General features: G+C 38.2%; 2 protein-coding genes across 4 annotated transcripts in view; both read right to left on the bottom strand.

Moving 5' to 3' along the window:
* FBXL4 (F-box and leucine rich repeat protein 4) overlaps positions 1-14146 on the bottom strand; it is a 52601-nt gene extending 38455 nt beyond the window's left edge. The window contains exons 1-3 of one of the 2 annotated variants that reach the window (XM_004580363.3): positions 14023-14146; positions 12812-13396; positions 4464-4809 (exon numbers count right to left, since the gene is read on the bottom strand). In XM_004580363.3, the coding sequence (XP_004580420.2) occupies positions 4464-4809; positions 12812-13323 (858 nt within the window). In that variant the 5' untranslated portion in view covers positions 13324-13396; positions 14023-14146. Of the gene's footprint in view, positions 1-4463; positions 4810-12811; positions 13412-14022 lie in introns of both variants that reach the window. The other variant, XM_058660595.1, reaches the window with a different exon arrangement.
* On the bottom strand, positions 14023-25395 carry LOC101529022 (immunoglobulin-binding protein 1-like). Of its 2 annotated transcripts, XR_009244943.1 has the most exons (2): positions 24046-25395; positions 14023-14140 (listed from the first exon to the last, which is right to left on the bottom strand). XR_009244943.1 is itself a non-coding variant. In XM_012925575.2 (1 exon), the coding sequence occupies exon 1, from the start codon at positions 25211-25213 to the stop codon at positions 24167-24169; it is 1047 nt and encodes a 348-aa protein (XP_012781029.2). In that variant the 5' UTR covers positions 25214-25395; the 3' UTR covers positions 23567-24166. The 2 variants fall into 2 exon arrangements, 1 of the variants encoding a protein (XP_012781029.2); XM_012925575.2 differs by lacking the exon at positions 14023-14140 and having other exon boundaries at positions 23567-25395.
* Between the last annotated feature and the right edge of the window lie 725 nt (positions 25396-26120).

Raw genomic sequence — 26120 nt, 5'->3', positions numbered from 1 at the left:
GTGTCTAGCAGGCACCAAACACCCAAGAGGCACCAAACACTCCCAAGTGCTCCATTATTTTTTCTGAATGGTAAACAGCTCAGGTCTAACCTAGTTTTCAAAGAAGTTCTTTTTAAATAGTTTAATTTTGAACCAAGAATTCTAAAGCAAGAAGGACCAACTCTGACTAAATGTTAAAAATGCTGGTATTGGTGTTGTGGCAAAGTGAGTAAAGCCACCTCCTGCAATGCCACTGGCATCTCACATGGGTGCCAGTTCGAGTCCTGGCAGTTTGGCTCCCAATCCACCTATCTGCTAACATTCTAAAGGAGGCAGTAGAAGCAGGCCCAAGTGTCTGGGGCCCTGTCATTCAAGTGGGAATGCAGCTCCTGGAGTCTGGCTTTTTCCTGCTCCAGCCCTAGTTGTTGTGGCCATTTGGGGAGTGAACCAACAGATGAAGAGTTCACTCTTTCCATCTCTGTCTCTGTAACTCTTCCTTTCAAAATGAATAAATAAATCTTTTTGTAAAGGTTAAAAAGGACAGAAAAAAAGAAGGTTCAGAGTCTTTTATTTACCTTTTTTTGTAATTATGGCCTTTAAATAATTTAGAGATGCAGAGAGATGGTGAAAAAGATGACCAGACCTAAGGAGAGCACTTCTTAAATGTCCACATTGGCTTGGGATTGGGTCAGGCCAAAGCCAGGAGCCAGGAATACAAACCAGTTGGCACACAGGAGTGCTAGGGACCCAACTACTTGAGCCAACACCTGCTGCGTCCCAAGGTGTGCACTGACAGGAAGCTAGAGCTGGGAGCAGAGCCGAGATTTGAGCCCAGATTCTCAGATACGCAATGCACACAATTACAACCAGACTTGGCCACCAGGCTAAACACCCATCCTGTAATCATGCCCTTTAACTGAAGTGCTCCTCTGCAATTTATGTAGCGTTGTACACTCAGTGTCTCAGTTCAGAATTTTGCTGTTTTGGTGTCAATTTACATACAGCAGCAACAATACAATTTTTTAAAAATTAAGAAATGCTCATAAAATATAAGCATTGCCTGATCAATGAATGTGCTTTACATAATAAGGTTTGAACTAGTCACTTAATTCTGCTGCAGCATGTTATGCCATTGCTTATGACACTGCCATCCCATATCAAAATGCCGATTTGAGCACTAGCTGCCGACTTCTGTTCCAGCTCCCTGTTAATGGATCTGGAAGGCAGTAAAATACGGTCCAGGTACGTGGGCCCCCATCACACATGTAGGAGACCTCAAGAGAATTCCTGGCTCCTGGTTTCCACATGACCCCGACCTGGCTGTTTTAGCCATTTGAAGACATCGTGAACCAGCAGATGGGAGACTTCTTTCTTGCCTCTTTACTGTCTCTCAGTTGGCCTTTCAAATAAATGAAAAAATATTTTTCTAAAACTAGTATCAGGTGTGTATTTTGAACCATCCTTGTAAAATCAGTTTAACAGGAGTGCTCACCCTTTACAAGTCCTCCAGGTGTGGGCCACCTATGTGATGTCCAATCACTTTAGTAGAAATCCTGTTGGTTTGAGTTAGCCAGAATCTGACTAATGTTTCTTCATGTTTCCTGATGTTTTCCCACCCACTTAACCTCAGTGAGCTCCTTGGCTACAAATTCCCACAGACATAGTAGTCAGAGTGGAGTACAATCTGTCCTACTGCATAGTCTTTGCAGGGGCCCCATACCCATTTCAGTAGAGTAACTATTTTATCAAATTCAATCATCCATACAAATCTGTTGACATGTAAAAATACAACAAAAAATTTCAAAATTAGGTAAAAATTTAGAAAACCTAAACACTGAAGAAAGGTAAAAAATGAAAAGTGTTTCACTCTCTACTTTCAAGAATATCAATCCTTTTCCAAGGAGATAAGCACTGTTTTCAAGTTTTCTTATATTTCCTAAATAAATGTGAATGAAATCCTCTTCTTGGGTATACCTGCATGTGAGAGAACCAGGTCTACAGACAGATTCTGTAGGAGATATGTGGGTTCATACCTCTGGGTCTGTGGAACCCGCTGGTTTGTGCAAGACCCGGGATTGGTGGTGAGTAGAACTATAAGCATAGCCATAGAACTCACCAACACTCATGGGAACTGGGGTTGGGAGCAGACCAGGCTGGCCAAGGCTATAGAAGAAGCAATGGGTGCACCTGAATATCTGGTCTGGGGTAGGCAGAGACACAGCACCCACTAGCACATGGAAAGGCCAGAACTGGGGGTGGACTATGCTGGCCATAGGCCTAGTAACTGTCAGCATGTATGAGATCTGGGTCTGGGAGTTTGCCTGATGGGGCAACTTGGGGAACTCCCCACTAGTCTGCAGCTCCTGCCGGTGAGCCTGAGAGCCAGGTCTCAGGGCAGGCTGGCAAGACAAGGTAACAGCACCTGTCCACATATGTGTGGGCTGAGTCTGGCAATGGGTCAGGATGAGCCAAGCTGCAGCACTCATGGACGTGTGTGAGAGCCAGATTGGTTGCAGGATGGGATGGACTAGAAATGTAGCACATGGTAGTACACACAGGAACTGTGGCTGGAGGTGGATCTTGTGGGGGTTATGGAGGTTGATCCGACTAGGCTGCAGTTTCCACTGGTGCACATAAGAGCTAGACTTGTAGTGGGCTGGGCTGGGCTAGGCTGAAGCACCCATTGGTTTGCATGGGACATAAGGGCTAGGGCTGGAACTGACCAGGCAACTGCATTAACCAGCATGTGATAGGCTGATGCATATGACAGACTGAACCAGACCCTGCGTGACTATCTGCATGACTATCTGCCCCAATCTAACCATTAGACTCAAACCCCAGTTATTGGGAAAATCACAGGATGTGGTCTGACTTTAAAGTGCATGTACTGGGACTGGGCCTCCTTAGTTGCTGATGCCTGTGAGGTAAACAGAATGTTCAGATGCACATGAGGCACAGGACAGCCAGCTCCTCAAGACCCTCATCAGAGGACATCAAGGAGTGCCTCATCGGAGGATGGAAGGACGAACAGGTTTGACAACTCTCCTGGGAAAGCTTTGCAACAAGTGTCTGGGTGTGTGGATGTACTAAGGTGGACCATGTCAACCAGTAGATCTTGAATTTTCTCAACCCTGGAGTAGTGAAGCCAATAACATCTCAGAACTATCAAAACCACTCACATAACATCCTCAGTACATTCCTCCCCACATCAAGGCTTCCACCATCTTCAGATGCTGGATACTACAAGCAATGGCCCCCTTCCTTTACCTCACCCCTGCAGATACATTAGTAAAAATAACTGGAAACAACTGTCCCATCCACCTTCCTCCATATCTTGACCCTCCGCACCCTAATCAGCAATGTATATGATTAATGGATATCATATCAGGGAATGTATTTCTAGTGTTTGATAACCAAATATTTATTATATTTGATGATAGTCAATTATAGATAGCTTGATAAAATGTTAACTTTTTAAAGAAATGAATAAAATTTCTATACCTCTACAGTCATTACTTTGTTAACCTGTTTTATACATTTGCTGATACGATCACAGAAAATTTTTTCCTTCTGATCTAGTACTAAGGTACACTGCATTATGTGCATTTTCTCACATGACAACATCCTTAAATTCACAAATGCTGGATGATTTCTTTATATTACCCTTTTAAAATCATCCAGTTTGTTAAATTGTTTAAATGAGTAAAACTGGCCCAGGGTTTTGGTATGTCATTTTTGTCAGCATAACACTAATTTCACAAGAACTTGAAAACATTTTTATTCTATGAAAATTCAAATGATATAGCATTTTCTTTTGAAATCTTTAAGTTCATATGAATCATCTGAACTTGTCAATAGCAGGACCTTAAAATTTTCTAAATCAAAAATTTTTAAATGAAAATATTCAGTTCAGAATTTTTAAACAATTGCTAAGAGATAACCTGATTCATCTACCCTCAAAATTCAATCCATTCACAATACAATTTTTAATTATGAAAATAAAGGGAAAAGACAGGTGTGTGAAAGGGTGAAAGGAGGGAGGAGAAAGGGAACATTATTGTATTCTTAGAACTGTATCTACAAATGATAATGAATCTGTGAAAAGCTAATTAAATTTTTTTAAAGTTAAAAAAATAAATAATGAAAACATTACATTACTATACATATTTAAATGTAGCTTAATTTTCCCTTAAAACTAAAGTTGAGAATAATTAATTTTGGCTTATGTAGTTATTGTTAAGCAGTGATACAATACAATATGTTCAACTATTTATCCAGAATCACTAAAGTTAATACAAAACAAAAGCAATAAAAATACTTACCATACTGTTGTAGTTTTTCCCGAAATCAAAATATACAACATATCAGATTATGTAAGCCTTATCAGTGCCTTTATTCCTCTGACATCTCACAACATAAACACTGAAATACTAAAAAGTTTACAGTGTTACATCCAATATTTCTACTGAATATTTTTGGCTTACCTCATACGGCAGTTTATCAAAATACCCATTATTTGGCCCTTCCCTGAGGGAAACACTGCTAAACTTTTTGTTCAGACTGTCCATTCCAGAGCCAGACTCTTCCTGATAGTCTTCATCTTCCAGATCATTCATGTCAATAAGTGAAGTCTTAAGAGCCAGCACTGGCTTATCCTTCAGACCATGTAGCACAACTGCATCTAATTCAGTGTAATAATCCAGAAGAGAACTATTGACTTCCAGTCGGATAAGGTTTGTGGGAAAATTTATCTGCTTAATACAAGGTTTAAACTGACGAGCCTGGGAAGCATTCACTTTCGTAGGTTTCTCTGACCAAAGAATCTCCCATCTGCCAAAGAAAGAAACTTCCCTATAATACAGTTAACAATGAGATCTATTGGTCCCTTAAGGCTACGACCCCATTCCCAATATGATATAGTGTGAAACAAAAGTATCAAATAATGGGGAAAATTCAAATATATGTAATGTTTCTAGAGCACAAAAGATTTCAATTAAAAATGATACAGGCTTCACTACTGAAATTATTTTTACAAGTCTCCAAAAAGTTTATTTTGTTGGTTTATTTTTGTGGATTTCACAAAAGCCATGTCAAAAGCTAGAACAGCTAGAGAAATCTGAAAAACATCCAGTTTTACAGTATAAGTAAACCTTAAAAAGAGAAGGAAAACAGGACTGTGTCCTCCCGTATATTCCTCTTAAACCAAATCAAGAAACAAAACCTATCATCTTGCCTCATCAAGGTCTCCTTCTTCTGTTTTTCTATGCCTGAGTTTGGCTTCATACAAACTCAAACATTCATACATTCTCTGAATTTCTCTCTCTTTCCTCATGTCATTAAATTTCATCAGATTCCTCAGGAAACTGTCTCACATTCAACCTTCGTCTGAATTTCCCTTTTTGTCATCTTTTAGTCATCGTTACATCAGTAGTGTGTCTAGTAATAGGTGAACATTACCTCTAACACAACTGTAAATGAACCCTTACTCCCTAGCCAGGTTAATCGTTACTGTAATCATTAATCATACCATAAGCCCATTTCCAACTCTGAATCTTTGTTCATGTTGTGTTCCCCAAATGAAAAGCCAAACCTAAGACTTGCCCATCTAATTCTTCAAGTCTCTATCACAATCTATCTCAAAATAAGCATTCTCATAAAAATGTTTCTCAAAATCATTTAAAAATTCTTCATCATATGGTATTTTCAGATATTTACTACTCCCATGTAGGTCATAATTACTATTTCTCTATTATTTCCTAGCAGACTCAAAATTAGATAAAATTATACAATAAACACATTTTCTCTATTTCTCATAATTTATTTCAGATATCAGGGTTTTTAAGTAACTATTATTCCAGAGAGTAGTAATTTTTAAATCTTGCCATATATACTAAAACTTGTTTTCAAAAAAAATTATGTCCACAGATTATAAAAATGAGCACTGAAAGCACATGTATTTGTCAAGTTATCTCTTAATTTTACAGTCAGCCACATCTCCTTTTGATATAACTTACAATTCATTGGCTACTAATAACACTTGAGATATTTTCATTTGTTCATTAATCATGAGGATTCCCCTGCCAATAAATTGTTGTTTCATTTCTTTGGCCCGATGACCTACGGAGATTTAAGTAAAAATTGATTAACTATGCCAAGATATATAGGAAACTAAAATATGCAAGAGTATGAAATGCAAGCGGAAAATCTGAGCCAAAACTATAGGGCTATCAATAAACAGACATCCTAACAGTCTTGGGGCCAAGAAGGTGAATAACACCAATTTCAGAAGAACGAACAACGCATGATGATTTCTACCTTTAGGAATAAAAGCATTAAGGCAAAATTCTAGAGATTTCAGCCACATATCATCAGTGAGATCCAGAACCACGGAATAAGAAACTATATTGGTAGGAACTCTTGCAGCTTCTTGTTCCCCAATTTATATTTTTTGCTTATTCTTTCCTGAAAGTTAGGATCAAAATCCACCAAAAGTAGAGAAAGTAGAGAGTCTGAGTTTTTGTATTCACTAGCAGCTGAAAGTGGGAATGGACAGATTGGTCACACTCTATAACCAATCTCCAGAGACGGGGAAGAATGCCAAGGAACAAGCCTGTGCAAATTTAAAGAGGAAAATTCATATACAGCAGAAAAACAACTTGGTGTGCCAAGCTAGACCCAACAAGTGTCCTAGAGATTCAAGGCAAAAACCTCGAGGGCTCGTAACAATGGAATGGATCTGAAAACTCCAATGTAAATGTATAGTTAAATGGAGATATAGCCACATGGGTAAAAGAGAACAAGAACCATCTGAAATACAGGAAAAACACTGGTAGGCAAATAACAGAATGACTGATTTTTAAGGCAGCTTCCAATAGCCATGGGACACATTCTGTAATATATAGGGAAACTGACAATTTTATTTTTACTCCTATTCATACTACTATTGCAAAATTATAGCACCAGATGATGCTGGAGGAATTTTGGACTACTCAGGATCTTGTGAAATGATTCCCTATACAGTTCATAGCACATGTGGAATAAACCAGTTTATTGTTTAGCTTCAAGGAAGAGTATGTGATACTTAATAGAAACCCTGAAATCACCTCCATCAGAAGCTTTGCAATACATAAATATTCAGACAATACATGTTCCTCATGTATAATCTGAAATACATTATAATGTAAATTAAATTATAAAATTACAAATATAAGCTTAAAGAAAGTCGCTGATTAGAGCATAAATATTCTGTTTTAATAATGTATCAGTCGACTGAAGCCTCTCCATTTCCCTTGCAGAATATGCAAAAGAGACAAGGTGAAGCTGATGCTCTAAACTGACTCCCTTAATGTTTCCATATGCTTAAACATATCAGGTTTAACGGTGTTTTAGCATCATGTTGGCTTCAGACATTTATAAAGAATGAACATTTCTTATCTTGTCATATATACATCAGATGCTATAAAAGTGATAGCATGCTTAAAGCAGATCTTAAAATCTTTTAAGAAAGATTTTAAATGTCCAAGGAAATCATTATTCTATTCACATATTTTCAAAATTTTTCCTGATAACCAAATATGTAATAAGAAAAATTGTTAAAAAATATTTTATGGGCATGTACATGCTTAACATTAGCTATGAGACCAAACTGATTCTCTGGTACCCATTTTAAAGTAAATTTTTCTGTAAAATTCCCTAATAAAATCAGAATGCATATTTCCAAGATAGAAAAGTGCTTATTTCAACCAACAAGGAAATATACCAGCTTCTTTTACTCTGTAAAACTAAAGTGAGAATCTTGAAAACTGATCAGCAAAAACAAGCAAGTAAATGGAAACATGTGTATATGACCACGCATTCAGAAACACACACTTCCCCATGCTCTTCTGAAGCGAGCCCTGACTCTTTTCATCTTCATTTAGACCCAGGGCAGTGATGCTATGGCTAAACTGCTTGAAGCAATGGCCTTCGTGTCCTGTACATTTATATTTTTGCCATCATTCTCACGTGTGGTACTTACTTGTGGGTAAACCAATTGAAGCATCTGAAGTCTAGAGTACTGCATGTGCCCAGAATCCTTTTCAGACTATGTTTGAGTCTGCACCTGAAGCACTCAATTCTGGGATGGTAACCTACAGTGCTCTCTACATGGCCACATGTAATCTTTCATTTGATGGTATGGAATGCTACTATGTGTACACTGCTTGAAAATAATAAACAAATCACTATCTACCTCTCTCTGTGACTTCTGACTTGCTGTTACACCACTGAGAAATTTTCTCCAAGGCAACCAGGAGGCAACAGGAACACAAGAGAGGAAGAGAAATGTTTCATTAATGGACACAGAGGAAGCAAATATTCTAACTTGTATTCAGGTTTGTAGCTAGGTATCATGGTGCAAAATGCTTTCCTGTAAGCCAAATTTCTCCTGGTTGGTAATCACATCTAGTAGACAGCACAAAGAAAGTTTCCCTCCCAACTCTGCTCAGTCTCACCAGGTGAAAATGAAGGAATGGTACAGAAAAACAAATAAAAGAAACAAGTATGCTGACAAGTGGACCTACTCCTCCTTATCTCACAGCCAACCTGAAATTCAAAACTAAAAACTGGCATTGTGCTTCTAAAAATTAATCACTAAAGCAGCTGCTCAATTCTGACTTCAAACATCAAAGTTACGGTTTGTGACACAAAATGCCAAGTGGACTAGATAATGATAAATCTGTAAAGTCACTCTTTTAGGAATCCCCTTTTGTAACAACAAATTCGCTGTGGAAGCTTCTTTCTTTCTGCCTACTCAAGTTCAATACAGCTAAAATGCCTTCAACAATAAAAAAAAAATCCATACTAAAATTCCAGCACCAAATAAATTTATTTCAATCAGTTCCTTTATTATTATCTCAATTTGTCATTTTTTCTTCTCTTTCCTAAACTATAATCTTGAATTAGCCTATTTTCTAACTCTTAGCATTGAAGCAGTATTTGATTTTATCAAATGTATTCTCTGCATCTATTGAGATAATCATATGGTTTTTATTGTTCAATTTGTTGATGTGGTAAATCTTATTATTGATTTGCATATGTTAAGCCATCCCTACATGTCAGGTATAAAAATCCCATCTGGTCCGGGTGAATGATCCATTTGATATATTGTTGGATCCTGTTTGCTAGCATTTTTTTTTTGAGGATTTTTGCACCTATGTTCATCACGGATGTTGGGGTCTCTCTCTCACACTGTTGTGTGTCTGTCTGGCTTTGATATTAAGCTGATGTGGGCTTCATAGAAAAGAGTTTGGAAGGATTGCCTGTCTTTCTATTGTTTGGAAGAAGCTTGTGGAAGATTAGTGTAAGTTCTTGAAATTCTTGGTAAAATTCAGCAGTGAATCCATCTGGTTCAAGGCTTTTCTTTGTGGGAGGCGGTTAATTACTGATTCAATCTCCATCATTGTTATAAGTCTATTTAGATTACCAGTTGCCTCATGGTTCTATTTTGTAGATTGTATGTGTCATAAAATCAATTTAGCAGGAAAAAAACAAATGATCAAAATAAGGGCGGAAATAAACCAAACAGAGATCAAAAGAACAATAGATCAGATCAACGAATTAGAGTTCTTTGAAAAAAATCAATAAAATATAATATTTTCTAACTCTTACACAAGCATTCATTAAGAATTATCCTCAGGACCAGGACACTCTAGAATATCTTTCTTCCATTTCTCTCAAGACACCAGGCAACAAGTCAAAACACTGACATCTAGTAGAACTACATATATCTTTTCTACTTCATTCACTGAACAGACAAATATGAGTAAATGAAACAAGGAAAAACTGATTTTAAATGTTTAGTTTTCTGCACTATAAGAAGTCTGTTTCCTGAAAACTTTCTGAGCTACTCCACCATACTCTGGCTTCTTAACGCCTGAGGTAACCATAAACAATAGGCTGTACAGCCCAGTGGTTCCAAAGGTAAACAAGGTGTTTCCGTGATTAGATGTGAAAAGGAAATGTACATTGGTTCATATTCACACATGCACATGTGTTCCTGCAAACTTGCCCACAGTTCTTTATTTAAGATTCTGATTTTGTTAATTTCCTGATAAAAACTGAGGTTCTTTTATGAAAAGAGGGTGATAAATGATGTTAGTATTGCATTTTTTTAGTGTATGCTTATTTAAAAATATAAATAAACTGACAACTCTGTAGGAGTTGCTCAGTTTTTATGGTCACCATTTTGTTCCCTAGTTAACACAGCTGGCTCTTCCCTTCTGCACCACTTAGATTTGCAGACCAACCCTCCAGACAGGCTTGCTTGCAGGCTTATACCTGCAACCTTCTTCACAGAACTACCTTGGGTTCTGGGGGTCCTTTCACCCAAAGCATGGCATGTGCCTGGAAGATACTTCTCTCCCCTTACTCATCCTTCCAGCCACAGCCAGAGATGGGGACAAAATCAGAACAGCCCCGCTCCCTGGCAACCTGACTTTTAACAGACTGGGAGCTCATGTGAAATTTCATCTTTGCCTTCGTTGCCGTCCTTACCACACTGTCCCACTCCCTTAACTGCTTTCCACTGGAGCACTTCCATAACAAACAACTTTACATGAATTTGGGAAACTAAATCATAGACATTTAGGAAATCCCTAAATCAAAAACATTAGTTTAGAACTTAATATTACTGACATGATTGCAGGTCTCAAATAATTTGTGTTCCACATTCGTAGACTTTTTCACTCCTTCAGAAACCATTGTCTCAGCTCGAGATCTTCACGTGCACTGTCCTTACCCAGCTTCTCCTTTCCACTCACCCAACCCTCAGGTCTTGGTTAAATCACTTCCTGAAATCTTATTCCACAGATTATGTACACTGAAGTAACTTAAGGATGCTCTCTGCATTAATGTCTCATAAAAGCAAAAGACTAGAAACAACTCATCAGTTTGTCACTACTGAGTTGTCACTAATGAGGAACTGATTAATACGTTGTGATACATATAAAGGAGGTATAGCTTGTAACTGTAGGAAATGGGAAGCTCTCGGAGGTTGGTGCAAGTGCCAGCATCCCATATGGGTACCAGTTCAGGTCAGGCTACTGGACTTCCCATCCAACTCCCTCTTGTGACTTGGGAGAGCAGTGGAGAATGGTCAAAATGCTTGGGATTCCATACCCATAGGGTGGGAAACCTGGAAGAAGCTCCTGGCTGCTGGCTTCAGATTGGTCAGCTCTGGTCATTGCAGCCATCTAGGGAGTGAACCAACAAATTAAAGACCTTTATCTGTCTCACCTTCTTGACAGAAATCTGATATGCCTTTCCAACAAAAATAAATATTAAAAATAATTTTAAAAGATGAGGAAGCTCTCCTCAGACTTATGAGAAGAATCATTATATACTACTAAGTGAAATAAATCAGCAAAGTCTAAAACAAGGTGAAAGTCATTCTCGCTTTTTGAATATGAGGAAAGTGAAAAAATAATTTGTATTGATCTACACCTGCATAAAGAATCTGAAAATATACAATGGAAGCTTAGAAAAAGACAAAGGATGAAATCTAGGCCTACAGAGACTAGGGGATAGGCAGACTGCATTATGATGTTTTAGGCTGACCCATGTGATTATCACCTAGGCAAATAATCATAGGTTTAAAAGTCAAGAGCCTGACTACAAAAACAAGAGAGAGGATATGAAGTGCAAATTAAATATGTAAATTTCCTTGTAGGGAGACTTCATGAACATAAGACAACATTCATTTTTTATTTTTTAATTTTTAAAAAAAGATTTATTTATTTTTATTGCAAAGGCAGATATGCAGAGAAGAGGAGAGACAGAGAGGAAGATTTTCCATCTGATGATTTATTCCCCAAGTGACCGCAACACCAGACTGAGCCAATCCAAAGCCAGGAGCCAGGAACTTCTTCCAGGTCTCCCATGCAGGTACAGGTTCCCAAGGCTTTGGACTATCCTCAACTGCTTTCTAGGGCACAAGCAGGGAGCTGGATGGGAAGCAGGGCCACTGGGATTAGAACTTGTGCCCATATGGGATCCCGGAGTATTCAAGGCAAGGACTTTAGCCACTAGGCTACTGTGCCGGGCCCCAACATTTATTTTTCAATGAACATACTTTATATCCCTAAGGAGTTCCTCTAAAGTATTACTATATAAGCCTATTTTGAGTTGTTCCAAGTAAGTAAAAGCAATAACGTAATTTCTGTATGAAAATATTTAAAGAGGGGCTGGCATGAAGACTCAGATGGCTAATTTCAAGCCTGCAAGTGCTGGAATTCCATATAGATGCCAGTTTCTGTCCTAGCTGCTCCATTTTCCATCTAGCTCTGCTTGTGGCCTGGAAAAGCAGTGAAGAATGGCCCAAAGCCCTGGAACCTGCACCCACGTTGGAGACCTGGAGGAAGTTCCTAGGTTTTGGTTTCGGATAGGCTCAGCTCCAGGCATCATGGCCAGTTGGAGAGTGAGCTAGCAGATGGAAGATCTTTCCGTTTCTCCTTCCCTCTACAAAATTTTCCATTTCAATAAAGATAAATATACCTTTAAAAATATATTAAAGAAGTTTATTTCCTATTAATTTCCCACATTAGCATACGCCTTTAAGTCAAACTGTGCTTTTCACGTATAGTAAATTGTGTGGTAAACAAATATCATAACCTATAATTTGATAGGATAAAATGTTATGAGTATAAAATATGCATTATACCTTCATATAAAATGAAGGAATATTTTAGAAATCAAACTTATTTACCTAAGAGAATGCTTACAATTAAAAAAAATCCAATATTACAACCAAAGCTTTAGGGCCATTTAACTTAGTCCATTAAAAAATGAGACTTACCTTACATCAGCTGGTGGATTTGGGGAATAGGGATTTGCAGAACAAGCCAGAATTCGAATGACTGCTCCAGGGTGATAAGTTTCCAGAACATGAACAGCCGTAGGATACACCTGCTGTTCAAAAGTAAGTTCCACATAGTCTTGGCTCTGAAAATTAGGTGGTGTCCTCTTGAAGGGCAAGGAGGCACTGGGACACTGGTCCCACCACGTTCCATATGTTCGAAACACAGCCGTTTGAGTAAAGTCACCAGAACTTGGGAATACATTTGGAACACCTGCCAAATTCCACATGGTATAGGACATACTATTCTCACTTCCATAATGGGAACTGAAGTCCACTACTTCTTTGGCATATTGGACCACCTCTGCATTGAGAGGGGAAGTCCGGCTGTTTGATGCTATAGTTCTATGGCTGTTCATCACTTCCCCTCTTGCAGCTGTCCTGGCTCGGCGCCGAAGGCATAGATAATAAAACATAGTCAAAACTGTTAACATGGGAAATACTGGTGACATCAAAGATGTGAATTATGAAGCTTCAAAACGTCAGGTGTCCTCAGTAAGATGCATGAACTCTTTGAAGGATGTTCTAAAAAATGAATGGCTTGGTGAAGTAAAATAATTTAAATAAGCAGAACATGCATGGATAAGATAACAAACAAGCTTTACCCCCAAGGTAATTTTACAGAAAGAAAAAACACACTTCAAGCTACAAATGTGAATCTCTAGTATAAACAATGTATCCAAAATATTTTAAGAAATCTGATTATTGTAAACGTATACAACTTTCCTTATGCTTAATGAAAACCGAAACTGATCCAAGGCAATGAAAGATGCATGATCCAAGAAAACCCTCTTTGATAATTACAATCAACAATCCAGAAATACTAAGTCCTTGAACCCTTAAAACCATTGCAAATATACAGTGATGCATAAATCCAAAAGAATCCTAGGCACTGCTATAATTTCAGGTTTTAACATGATTTCTTATTGTCAATTATGATACTCTTCCAACTATGCTGAACTGCAGATTTCACATTATGGGAATATGGTTTTTAGAAGCTGACAGTTGATCTAGACCAAGTAAATTAACTGCCTTACACATCACAGATCACCAGACAGTGTTTAATTTATAACTCATAGCATTATCTGTTAGGGCAGTCCACAAACGCCTGGCATCTGGTTTGTTGCCAGTTACTCATAGAAATCACTCACCCCAGATAGAATGGTCACAGAATGCACTCGGGAAATGCAAAAGTTGGCAATCATCCATTTGGCCTGAAATTTGTAGCTTGATTTCAGGTGGAAATGCTGAAATGTAACATTCTTTTACCTAGAACACAGAGTTTCGGGAAAAATTGTTTTTATTGTAAACAAGCCACATATTAGACATAAAACTTTCAAACAGGTTATATTTCTTCTAAATTTTTCTAATTTTTTTTCTAACTTGAAAAATTAAAGACATGGTACAGTAACAATAAAGTAACTAGCAGAATCTATAGTCGTTGAAAACCCATGACTTTTGTTTCAAACTACTCTTGCAGAGACCCATTTTACTGGGGCTAACCAGTGTTTGTTTTTATTTCTAATAAGAGGCCAGACACAACCAGATAGTGACCTTTCTCCTACTGAGATCCATCACTTATAATATAGGACTGGCCCCATAACCTTCTAGAGTAGATAAGCATTTGATCATACAAAGAGCAGTTCTTGTCTACACATTCAGAAGCCAAAACCTGGAGGGGATCACCCTATCTATAAGAGCAGTACCATGAAAAGCAGTGCACTGACCAGGAAGCCCAAGTAGATACTGTGTCAACTGAGGCAATGAGGGAAATTCGGCCAAAATCTGGAATAACGCACCATGCATGCAGTATAGGCCTATCTCCATGGTCTGTAATACTACCCCATTCTTACATTATAAAAGACAAAAAGAAATTGCAGCCCCAAATGGGTGCAAATTCACAACTTCTTCACAGAGTGACTTCCACCAGAAAAGAACTAAATCCTCACTAAAGATGTATCATGATAAACTGGAGGAAGAATCACAACCCACAACTAAAAATAATCTGCAAGGAAGAGCAGCCAGCAGATTAATCAAAAAGAAGAACTCTGCAATCCAAGAAAAAGAACTCCTGGAACAAACTTAGTCTGGAGAAGGGTAACAAAGTGTTAATTAAAACAGCTCTGTGTTGGGCCCTGGATGCTCTGGCTCATTGGTTAAATCCTCACCTTGCAAATGCTGGGATCCTGTATCAGAACCAGCTTGTGTCCTGGCTGCTCCACTTCCCTTCCAGCTTCCTGCTTATAGCCTGGGAAAGCAGTAGAGGATGGCCCAAAGTCTTGGGACCCTGCACCTGCATAGGAGATCTGGAAGAAGCTCATGGCTCCTGGCTTCGAGTCGGATTGGCTCAGCACTCACTGTTGCGGTCATTTGGGGAGCGAAACATCAGACAGAGGATCTTTTTGTCTCTCCTTCTGATCTACCTTTCCACAAACATAAACAAATCTTTTTTAAAAATATAGCTGCTGTGGCTCTCCTCTGTTCTATAGTATCTCCAGAATGTATCACAAGTGAATGACTACCAGGTGCTGAAATAACAACCACATAGTAAGTGTGTATATGTGTTTTGGGGGTGGGATGGATAACAACTTAGGTATATTACTTCTTTATTCAAAGTTTCACACAAGAGAAGTGTAAACCTGTTGAAAAAATTACAACTACAGAAATCAAACTCTCAATACAATAATGTCAAATCCATACTTTTTCATATTTTCTATGGATTTTTGAAGATATTTACTTCAATTTTTTGTACCAAAATGAAATTTTCACTCCATTTTTCATGAACAATATCTTTAATATTTTTTAATCTTTTTATATAAATTGAACAAATTGTGTGACTTTCACAATACAGATTTAGGAGAACAGTGATACTTTCTACCCTGTCCTCTCTCCTGCCCAAGTTCCTCACTCACCATACAATGGCATATTTTTATTTCATTTCACAACCACAGGCTTAACACTCTATTTTAAGAAATAACAAGTAGAAAAAAAACTCAACTATTCCTCAGGAATATATACAGGCTATAAACAATAAATTTCAAGATACCTTTCATATAGGTTGCGTTGCATTTACCCTGTGTGTTAAGCTTCCACAGGCCAGGAAATCATGAATTTATAATTTTGGGACTTGTTTATTCACTAGGCACAATGGTTCCTTGTTCCATCAATTTTGTTACAAAAGACAGGACTTCATTCCTTCTTACGGCTGAGTACTTTTCTATAGTGTATATATAAATCTTTTTTTTTTTTTACAGTTCGTTGTTGATAGACATCTAGGTTTATTCCAAATCTTAGCTAATGTGAATTAAGCTGCATTAAGCAAGGTGTACAAATCGTTCTCTCGTTTACTGATTTCATTGGGTTTGGATAAACAGAAGAGCTAGAAATCTTTCATCAACTGGTTCACTCCCCAAACTGCTGCAATGGCCAGAGTTGGGCCAATCCAACACTAGGAGCCAGGAGCTTCTTCCAGGTCTTCGTAGGGGCCCAAGGACTTGAGTCAGCCTCCACTGCTTTCTCAGGCCATAAGCAGGGAGCTCAAAAGTAGAGCAACCAGGCCTCAAAACGGGCCCACATGGGATCCTGATACTGCAGGCAAAGGCCCAGCATTCTACTCCACCTTGCTGACCCCTTTGTTTTGCTTTTAAAGATTTATTCCTTTATCTTGAAAGTCAAATTTATTGAGAGAGAAGGAGAAACAGACATTTTCTCCAACTGCTGATTTGCTGTCCACATGGCAACAATGGCCAGGCTTGGGTTAGGCTGAAGCCAGGAGCTTCTCTTCCAGGTCTTCTACTTGGGTATCATGGGCCCAAATTCTTGGGTCATCTTCCAAGGAGTTTCCAAAGCCATGAGCAGGGAGTGGAAATGGAAGTGGAGCAGCCAGGACTGGAAGGGGTGCCCATCTGGGATAGATATGTCACAAGTGGCAGTTTTACTCACTTTGCCACAGCATCAATAACCGCCATGAACTTTTAAAAATATCCCACTACTTCTTTGGACATCATTTCTCACTCCAGTCTACAAATTGTTTCAAATAAGCTCTCTATACTTTTCCTACAAAACTTCATCGGAAAATAAAAGTTTCATAAAGCCAAAGAAATATCTGTACAATATCACCATTCACACAAACAATAATTCTTGGGAAAAAGATTGATACATACTATAAAGCCAAATTCTGTTGGCCATACCAAGCCACAAACTTTGTAACTGTTTGCCAGCTAACTGTATCACTGCAGATCATGATTTTATCAAAACAAGTAAGCTTGTCATATGGACAATATCATTTTTAAGCTGTATTAAATAAAACTGTGCTGATATAACATGTAACAAGTTGGTTATAAATTGAAAATATATGTACTATGTGTTCAAACGTTTTAGTATAGAGCGTAAAATGAATGCTTTGTTTCCAACTATGGATAAAAACAGACTTTAAAATTTTGTGAAACAAAGCTAAAAATGACAAAGAAATGTTTGAAAGAAAAATAATTATATTTATTCTTTTCCCAGCAATGCTATTTTGAAAATGTTACAGAAGCTAAAATCTTTTTGAAAATAAATAAGGCAAAGAAATAAAAACTGATTTTTGCAAATCCATTGCTCACATTTTTCACTGATTCTGAATTCCTTGTCAATCTACTACGATGGCATACAACAATGTTATAGGAGACAGCAACATATGGAATAAAGAAGCTAAAGAGGGAAAGAAAGTCATTGTCTCAGGGCTCACGTGGGTAGCAACGATCAACACAGTAGCTCAAACTTCCCATGTACTGTCTGGACTTCTGCCAAGGAATACAGGCAATTTGTGATAACCCAGGAATATCCCAATAGGCAATGAACCAAGTACAAAGATGCAGTAACTGTGTTTTACGAGGAGAATGAGACTCAAAGACAAAATGATTTTACCCACCTGGGGCAAATAAATAACTATTAGTCTGGAACAATGACTATGTCCAAAAGAGTGATTATAAAATATACCTTCCGGGACACATTCTCTTTTCTAATTCATATAAAAAGTAAGTTAATTATAAAACCCGCAAAATACACAAAAATATTCGTTTACATTTATCGAGAAGTTCAGCAGTAGGAATTACAAACAGGGTCAGTTTCATTTGCTGTTTAGTAGAATTACTTAACAATGGTTGTACAGTAAAAAATATTCTCTATAACTGGGCCTGGTATTGTAGTCTAGAGGCTGAAGTCCTCATCTTGCTTGTGCCAGGATCCTGTATGGGCACTGACTATAATCCCCACAGCCCCGCTTCCTGTCCAGCTCCCTGCTTGTGGCCTGGGAAAGCGGTAGAGGACGGCCCAAAGCCTTGTGTCCCTGCACCCATGTGAGAGACCTGGAAGAAGCTCCTGGCTCCTGGCTCCTGGTTTCTGGCTTTGGATTGGCTCAGCTCCAGTCATTGTGGCCACCTGGGGAGTGAATCAGCCAATGGAAGATCTTCTTCCCTGTGTCTCCTTCTCTCTGTATATCTGACTTTACAATAAAAAACTTAATAAAAAATTCTCTATTACACATCAAACATTTACACTAGCACAATCAAGAATATAAAACAGCAGCCACTTTAACTTGTATCTTGAGACTTTCAGATTCCTTGGGAAACAATCTGCTTTATACAACATGTTTCAATATAATACAACTTTATTTTCAACTACATCTTCCATAGTAGAAAATGCGTAACAAAGTTAAATAATACAATTACAGGGAAAGCAGTAACAGTGGAAAAGAGAAATTAAGAGGTATAGACAAGGGAGAACATATGTTTACTACTGAGATTTGAAGTGAGATGGGGAGTCGATGAGGCGGAGAGAAACAGGATGGCAGGGACTGCGGAGAAGAGCCTGTGCTTCTACAGGGGGAAAAAAAAGGAAAAGGGCTTTTCATGAAACAAACAAAAGAAAAGCCTTAGAATGAACTACAGCCAAAGTAACACGAAGACTAAGTTTACAGTATGATGAAAGAACCTTGAAACAAGCTTGAAACTCAAAAGAGGATTCTCAACTTACATCAGTGTGGGAAGACACAGAAAAAGACAGGACAAGGAAGGAATAGGAAATTACTGAGGCAAGTCATAGCACACTGCTTAGTTGTGAAACATCCTACAAGGACATGTCAATGAAGTGATAGGAAGGGAGAAAAAAAAAAAAAAGAGGGCTGAGACAGCTTTGTGGCACAGTACCAAAATGCAGCAGAACGCATCATGTGGTAAAAAATCAAGGAAAAATCCCAAACCACAAATGTTAAGCATTTGTGAACCCTGACCAAACTGACCAAGATACTTTTTTGAGGAGATGACTCTTCATTAGATCTACACATCAAAACATTATGGGAATGAAGTGAAAGAGCAACTAAGAAGAGAGTGGGAATCATTTTTGAGTTTGATGCATATCCAACACTCATCATTAGTCTTCTTCCTGGATGGCCCTCTAGACTTCCACACCAACACCTGCTGTTTTATCTCCTCTGCCTCTCTGGTAACTTCGTTCCTCCCCTCATTCTTCTAAAAATAAATCCAGGTACCTTATTAAAGGAAGGGTATTTTTTTTGGACACCCTGTGTTACAGAACATTCCACCTACCTCTGTACTTTTTCCTCCATCCTTTCGTTACCACACAGCCAGCACCTAGCTGTAGATCCACCACAGTATCCATCATGCCCTCCCTAGCACTTGTGTTTTCACATCTTAGCCGCTCAAGTCTTCCACTGTAGTTTGGTGATTTGGGAACACCCTCTCTTCCTCCATGTGGCACCTTCTTATGTTCAAGGTTCAGTTCTCACTTTACACACAAATGTTGTCTTTGCTTTTAGATGTTATGTATGATTTGTGCTTTCTTTTCTATTGAGATATTTCTTTGCCCCAACAGACTAAGAATTCCTCAAGGTCAAAGAATATGTCTTTTTATAATTATACCCATAGAGTCTATCACATGCCAATACATGCTCAGTAAACATGTTTGCTTCATGGACAACAGCAGAATACATAGTGTGAGAGAATTAAAATAAGTTGAAAAATGAACAGAAATGAGACCAGTAGTTCTTCAATATAAGTATTATGTAAACAACAAAATGAAGCAATAAATTCCATATCTTAATATAGAGAAAAAGAAGAGGAAATGGATACTAAAAAGTGAAACACAATAGGTAAGAATCAAAAGTATGAACTTCTTTGAAGCTATCCAAGAAGGAGTATTATACATATTGAAATTTTACTTTTCAAAGAGAATATAAAAAAGTGGTAACTTGTGTTAGTATAAAAGCAGCGCCTGAATACATAAAAGAAATTTGACTGTGGCCACAAAGAAACTCTGATTGAAATTAAACAAAGATTCATGAAAGAGATGATTGGAGAGGTAAAAGAAAGCTATTTTTCAACTATAATGCCCCTTTTTAACACTCCAAATCTATGCTAAAACCTTAGGCTGATTATGGAGGCCTGAGGAAACTATGGATAAAAAGTTCTTACCAAAAAAAAGGGGGGGATAAATGGAGATTCAAGATGGCTGAGTAGGGAGACCCTTAACCAACATCCACCACAGAGAAGAACCAGAACAAGAGAGGACTGTGTTTCCAGGAAACTACCCAGCACAGTGACTGACAGCCAATAGAGAGCTGTGTAGAAAGCCAGCTCTGTCCTGGCTCCCTGGCCAGGGGCCACTCTATCTTGCTAGGCAACCATAAGCACAATGTTCCACAGCCCCCTGCAGCACTACAGGACAGGACACTAACTACAGGACTATTCTTCAGCCATCACTGGCTCCACATCCAGTCTAGGAAACCAACTGTCTGAGCAAAACCTTTGTCTCCTCTGTCTCCAGAGGCCCAGACACAAGCAGGAGCTGTGCAGTCACTACTGAACTCCATTCTGTCTTCGGAGAAAACAGCAGCATTTTGGCTACCAGAGCCCCCAAAGTCAGTGCATGGTGTTTCAAAGGACAAAAAGTGGGACCCTCCGCATTCTGCGGCTGCAGGATCTTTTTGAGCTGTGAGCCACACTCACTCTTTTTTTGCACAACTCAGGGAAGCCCCGCTCTGCTTCTTTGGACTGAGTATCTCTAGCAGTCCCACCCGTGTAGGTACAAACCCAGATGATCAGGCCTCAATAAGTCACTTCCGCAGCTTTTAGCAGGGTGCTGAGTGGCCAGAGCACAAGCCCCAACACCTTGAATGCCCTATGAACTGAGTATGCCGCAGCGCTGGAACTGTGGCTGTTTATGCTATAATGCCTGGAATAACTTGCCCTTATTGGTGGAACCAAAGGAGTCTATCCATATTCCATTGTTAAAGATTTGTGCCTGCCAGTGCATCACCTCCAGCATAACTTGCCCAGGAAATCAGAAACCTAAGGTTTCTGCTGCATCCTGCAGCTCCAGGATGGCAACCGTAGGTTCTGAAAGTTCCCCAACACTTGCCTGCAGGATCTGAAGAAGTCTCTAATTCCATTGCACTACTTAAGGTTCACAATTGCAAGTGCAAAATCCCCAGCATAATCTTCACTTGTACAGGCTCTGGGACTCTATTACTACTCTATTTTTCAGAGCCACTGAAACGAACTCTGTGAGACTTAAGGAACTTCCTGTCTACATTCTAGTTCCATAGAACCATACCTGCCAGTGCAAAACTACCATCACAAACTCTGCTGTGATATCTCTACTTCACAGACAATTTTGATTCCACAAATTGTTACAGATTAGACAACTGTGGCACTGGTAGGTCCTGCCTAACATTGACTACAACTTTAGAAATCAATGAGAGTTACACTTCTAGAATTACCTAATACCAAAGACAAAAAGCTACCCAAATGACATCCTATTTTCCACCAGAATAAAAAGGCCTTTTCCAAGAAAATATATAAAGAGGACAGAACTGTTATACCAGAAACCTACATGCCAAGGTAAAGTAACAGGCATCAAGAAGAAGCAGGAAGAATGAAATCCAACGTGAGTGCATTAGTTCTCCAGAAATAAATTCTCATTTGTGGAAATATATAAATTCCTGAAAAAAGAGTTCAAAATAGTGATCCTAAGAAGACTGAATTTGATTAAAAGAACACAGATAAACAATTCAAGAAACTGGGGTAATAGTTATAATGTGAGTGAAAAATTAAAGAGAACTCATTAAAAAAGAAAAAGCTATCAGCAGAAAATGTCATGTAATGAAATAAAAATACTATCCAGAGCTTCAACAATATTGACAAACAAAAGAATTTCTGATCTGCAGCATGAGACTTTTGAAAGAACCTTATCAAACAAAAAACAAAAAAAATTTAAGAGAATGAGAAAATCCTACAAGATTAAACAAATATTCTTATTACAGTGATCATTGAAAGAGAAGGAAATTGAAAACTCATTAAATACCTATTAAATTAAATGACAGTTGAACTTACCAAAGTTATTCAGATACAGGATATGGAAATAGATATTGAGATACAAAGCGCAAAGAACTCAACCAGAATCAACCAAAAAAACTTTCTCTAAGGTGCATCATTGTCAAGCTGCAAAAAGTAAAGGAAGAAGAGGAACCCCTAAGACAGTAAGAAAAATATCAAATTTCATATAAAGGAAATCCAATGAGAATAACAACAGACTTATCAGAAAAAAAAAAAAAAGCTTATATGCCAGAAGACAGGGAGAAAATATACTTGAGTACTCAAGGTCTTGAAAAACAGCAAGAAGGGCCTAGCGGCTAAAGTCCTCGCCTCAAACGCCCCGGGATCCCATATGGGCGCCGGTTCTAATCCTAGCAGCTCCACTTCCCATCCAGCTCCCTGCTTGTGACCTGGGAAAGCAGTTGAGGACAGCCCAAAGCTTTGGGACCCTGCACTCGTGTGGGAGACCCGGAAGAGGTTCCTGGTTCCTGGCTTCGGATTGGCGCGCACTGGCCCGTTGCGGCTCACTTGGGGAGTGAGTCATCGGATGGAAGATCTTCCTCTCTGTCTCTCCTCCTCTCTGTATATCCGGCTTTCCAATAATAATAAATCTTTAAAAAAAAAAAAAAAAAGAAAAACAGCAAGAATATTATATACATCAAAGATAACCTTTAGAGGTGAAAGAGAATTAAAGTATTTCCCAAACAAAAAAAACAAGAGAATTCACCCAGACCAGTTCTGGAAAAAAATCCCGAAGGAAGTCATCCATTAGTAGAAAATGGATGATTATAATCATGACAAACACAGAAGACAGTAAAAAGTTCCAATAGTAGATCAGATATACAAAAGAGAATCTAATCCTATCACAACAAAAAAGATAACAAGACAAAAAGTTCAATAATAAAGAGAGGCATGAAAGAAATAGATAACATAAAATGATCAGTAAGCAATCAGCCAAATGACAGTAGTTCTTATCTATCAATATCAACCTTGGATATAAACTGATTACATTCCCCAGTCAACATACATTTTGAAAATACATATTCTAAAAAACAGTTGAATATATTTCAAAAAAGGATCCTTTCCCATCCCTACCTGGTCAAAGAAAAAAAAAAAAAAGACAACTATATGCTATAAGAAACTCACTCATAAGAAAGATGAACAGAGACTGAAAATGAAGGGTTGGAAAAAGAGATATACAAATGGAACCCTTCCACACACCAAAAAAAAAAAAAAGGTTAGGGTACCTATACTCAAATAAATATATAAACAGACTTTAAACTCTAAAAGCAGATAAAGAAGAATATGCACATTAAGAGTATAATTTTTGGCAAAAAGATTTAATAAACATGAATATATATGTAACCAACATAAGACCATATAAATTTACAAAGTAAGTATCATTAGACCTAAGGGGAGACACAGATTCCAATACAAGGATAGTTGGTGTTCAATATTCCACAGTCATCAAACTATATTATTCAGATAGAAAACCAACAAAGATACATCAGAGTTAAGTCATATTGTATAGCAAGCAGATCTCACAGACATTTACAAAATATGCATGGAACATTTTTTTAACAGTACAATGGAGTTGCACTGTTGCTGTTTTTCAGAGAAATCACACAGACAGTGATTATACACAGCCATTCCTCAATGCTCTTTTCCTTCCACTAAGAAATTTAAAACAGCATGATGAAGATTATAATGCTAAAAACAAGATTTTTGGCTTATCATCTAGGGTACAACTACACACTTAATCATCATTCAACACTTTATTAAATGCAAAGCAAGATTTACCATCTTTGCTTTTGTTGTACACATATGGCTGAAGCAGGAGCCCAGGGAGGGGAAGGATGGTGTGGTTTTACCCTGGTGGAAAGGTGTGTGTGTAGTGCAGTCCCATCCAATTTGGAGAGGCCTATCCCATGTTCTGTCGGTTGCCATACCCTCTGGGATGAGTGTCCTTCCAGTCATCCCACTGCCTTGCTCTGTGAAGTGTGTTCTCATCCTCCTCCTCCACGTCTTGCTCTTTGTCATCTTCTTGAGTTGCTCTTTGGAAGTCAGCTGGGGTCTTGGCTATTCCTTGATCTGGTAATACTCCATATTTCTGATGCTGTTCGTACCAGTCATTCACAGTCATGGTTGCCAAACTTGGGTAACCAGCTCCAAACACCTTGGCTTGCGTTGCATTCCGAGTGAGAATAAAGGGTTTCAGTGGAGGCCTTTCCTGAAGAGATGAGTTAGATGTTGATGCCTCTTCTGAAGAGTCTTTTTTCCTCAGGATTCTCATCTCCTGGTCAATGCTCTCCATCTCTTCTAAGCTGATACCAATCCACCTCCGAATGTGTAGGAGGTAATATTCACGAACACAATCATCATCTGCTTGACCACTTTCCACAGCAGATTTCAGTGCCGACAACCTATTTTCCACCTCCTTCTTCTGCCTGTATCTCTCTATTTTAGCCTGTCTTTCAGATGCCATAGCAACAAGGTTAGAACAGGCCATGGAGGAATTAGCAGTGTTATTTTCACCTGAGTTGTTCCTGATTTCGGGCAGCTGAAACTCTGCCACATGATAGGACTGGCATTGAGTTAGGTAGTTTATAAAATGCTCCTGGGCCCGTTGCAAATGATCTAGACGCTTGCTGGGGTTCACTTGTTTCATGGTGAGGGCTCCTTGAAACGCTGGCACCATCAAGTACTTCAGATCGGTGGAAGCAATCTCTTCCAAATCTTCATTTTGGCTAAATAAGTCAAGCTGTGTTAACATTTCAGCAGCTTTCCCAAGGAGATCTAATCCCTTGAACACTTTGTCCTGGACCGTCTGGGAACCGGTGGGTTCGGTTGCTGCTTCTACTTGGTCCAGGAGCTGCCTGCTGGTTTCAAACAGTTCAGGTAGCCGCGGCGGCAGAAACTCTTCTGATGCTGCCATCTTGGGGGAAGGTGGGACCTTGAGATGGAACATTTTGTAAGATGAATCACACACTAGGCCACAAATAAATTCTCTGTAAATCTAAAAAACCTTAAATCATATTTTTTTTCTCAAGCTGCAAATGAGTAAAACTAGAAATCAACAAAAAGAACAAAGGAAAATTGGCAAATACATTAAACTGAACATCACCTGAATGCCGAATGGATCACTAAAATAAAAAAGCAAAAAGTTCCTGAAACAACTGAAAATGAAAACGTTATCAAAATAAGTTGGATACAACAAAAGTGGCATTAAGATAGATGCATATGGAAAATAATTGAGTGTGTCTAAAACATAAAAAATGTTTGAGGTGAACAATTTAATGATGTACCTCAAGGACTTAAAAAAAACACCAAATTAGCATCAAAGAAAAGAAAATAATAAGGTGTGGAAATAAAACTAAAACCAAAACAATAGAAAAAACAACAAAATAAAAAGCAGTTTATTTTTAAAGATAAACAAAATATACAAACCTTGAGCCAAAGAAAAGCTCAAAGAAAATTAGAAATGGAAAAGAAGACATTATAATCGAAGTCAGAGAAATACAAAGAACTGTAAGAAACTGCTATAAACTATTCAAACAAACTGAAAACCTCCAAGAAATAAATTCCTACATATATAAAACTTTCCAAGTTCAAAGCAATTAGATATAGAAAAGTCTAAATAGACCAGTATTAACCATTTAAAGCAGTAATGAAAAGTTTCCCAATTAAAAAAAACACAGGACTTAAGGACTCAGTGACTTCACAACTGAACTGTGCAACACTTCAGTATTTTCAAAGTATTTCTAAGTATTGGAAGGAAGGAAACTCTGCCAACCTTTCTATGAGGATAGTATTACTGTTACCAAAGAAAAAGAAATACACATTACAAAAAGAAAACTACAAATATTCTCGATGAA

Source organism: Ochotona princeps, chromosome 1 (assembly GCF_030435755.1).
Source record: "Ochotona princeps isolate mOchPri1 chromosome 1, mOchPri1.hap1, whole genome shotgun sequence".
Taxonomy (NCBI): domain Eukaryota; kingdom Metazoa; phylum Chordata; class Mammalia; order Lagomorpha; family Ochotonidae; genus Ochotona; species Ochotona princeps.
This window is presented reverse-complemented; position numbering and strand designations above follow the sequence as displayed.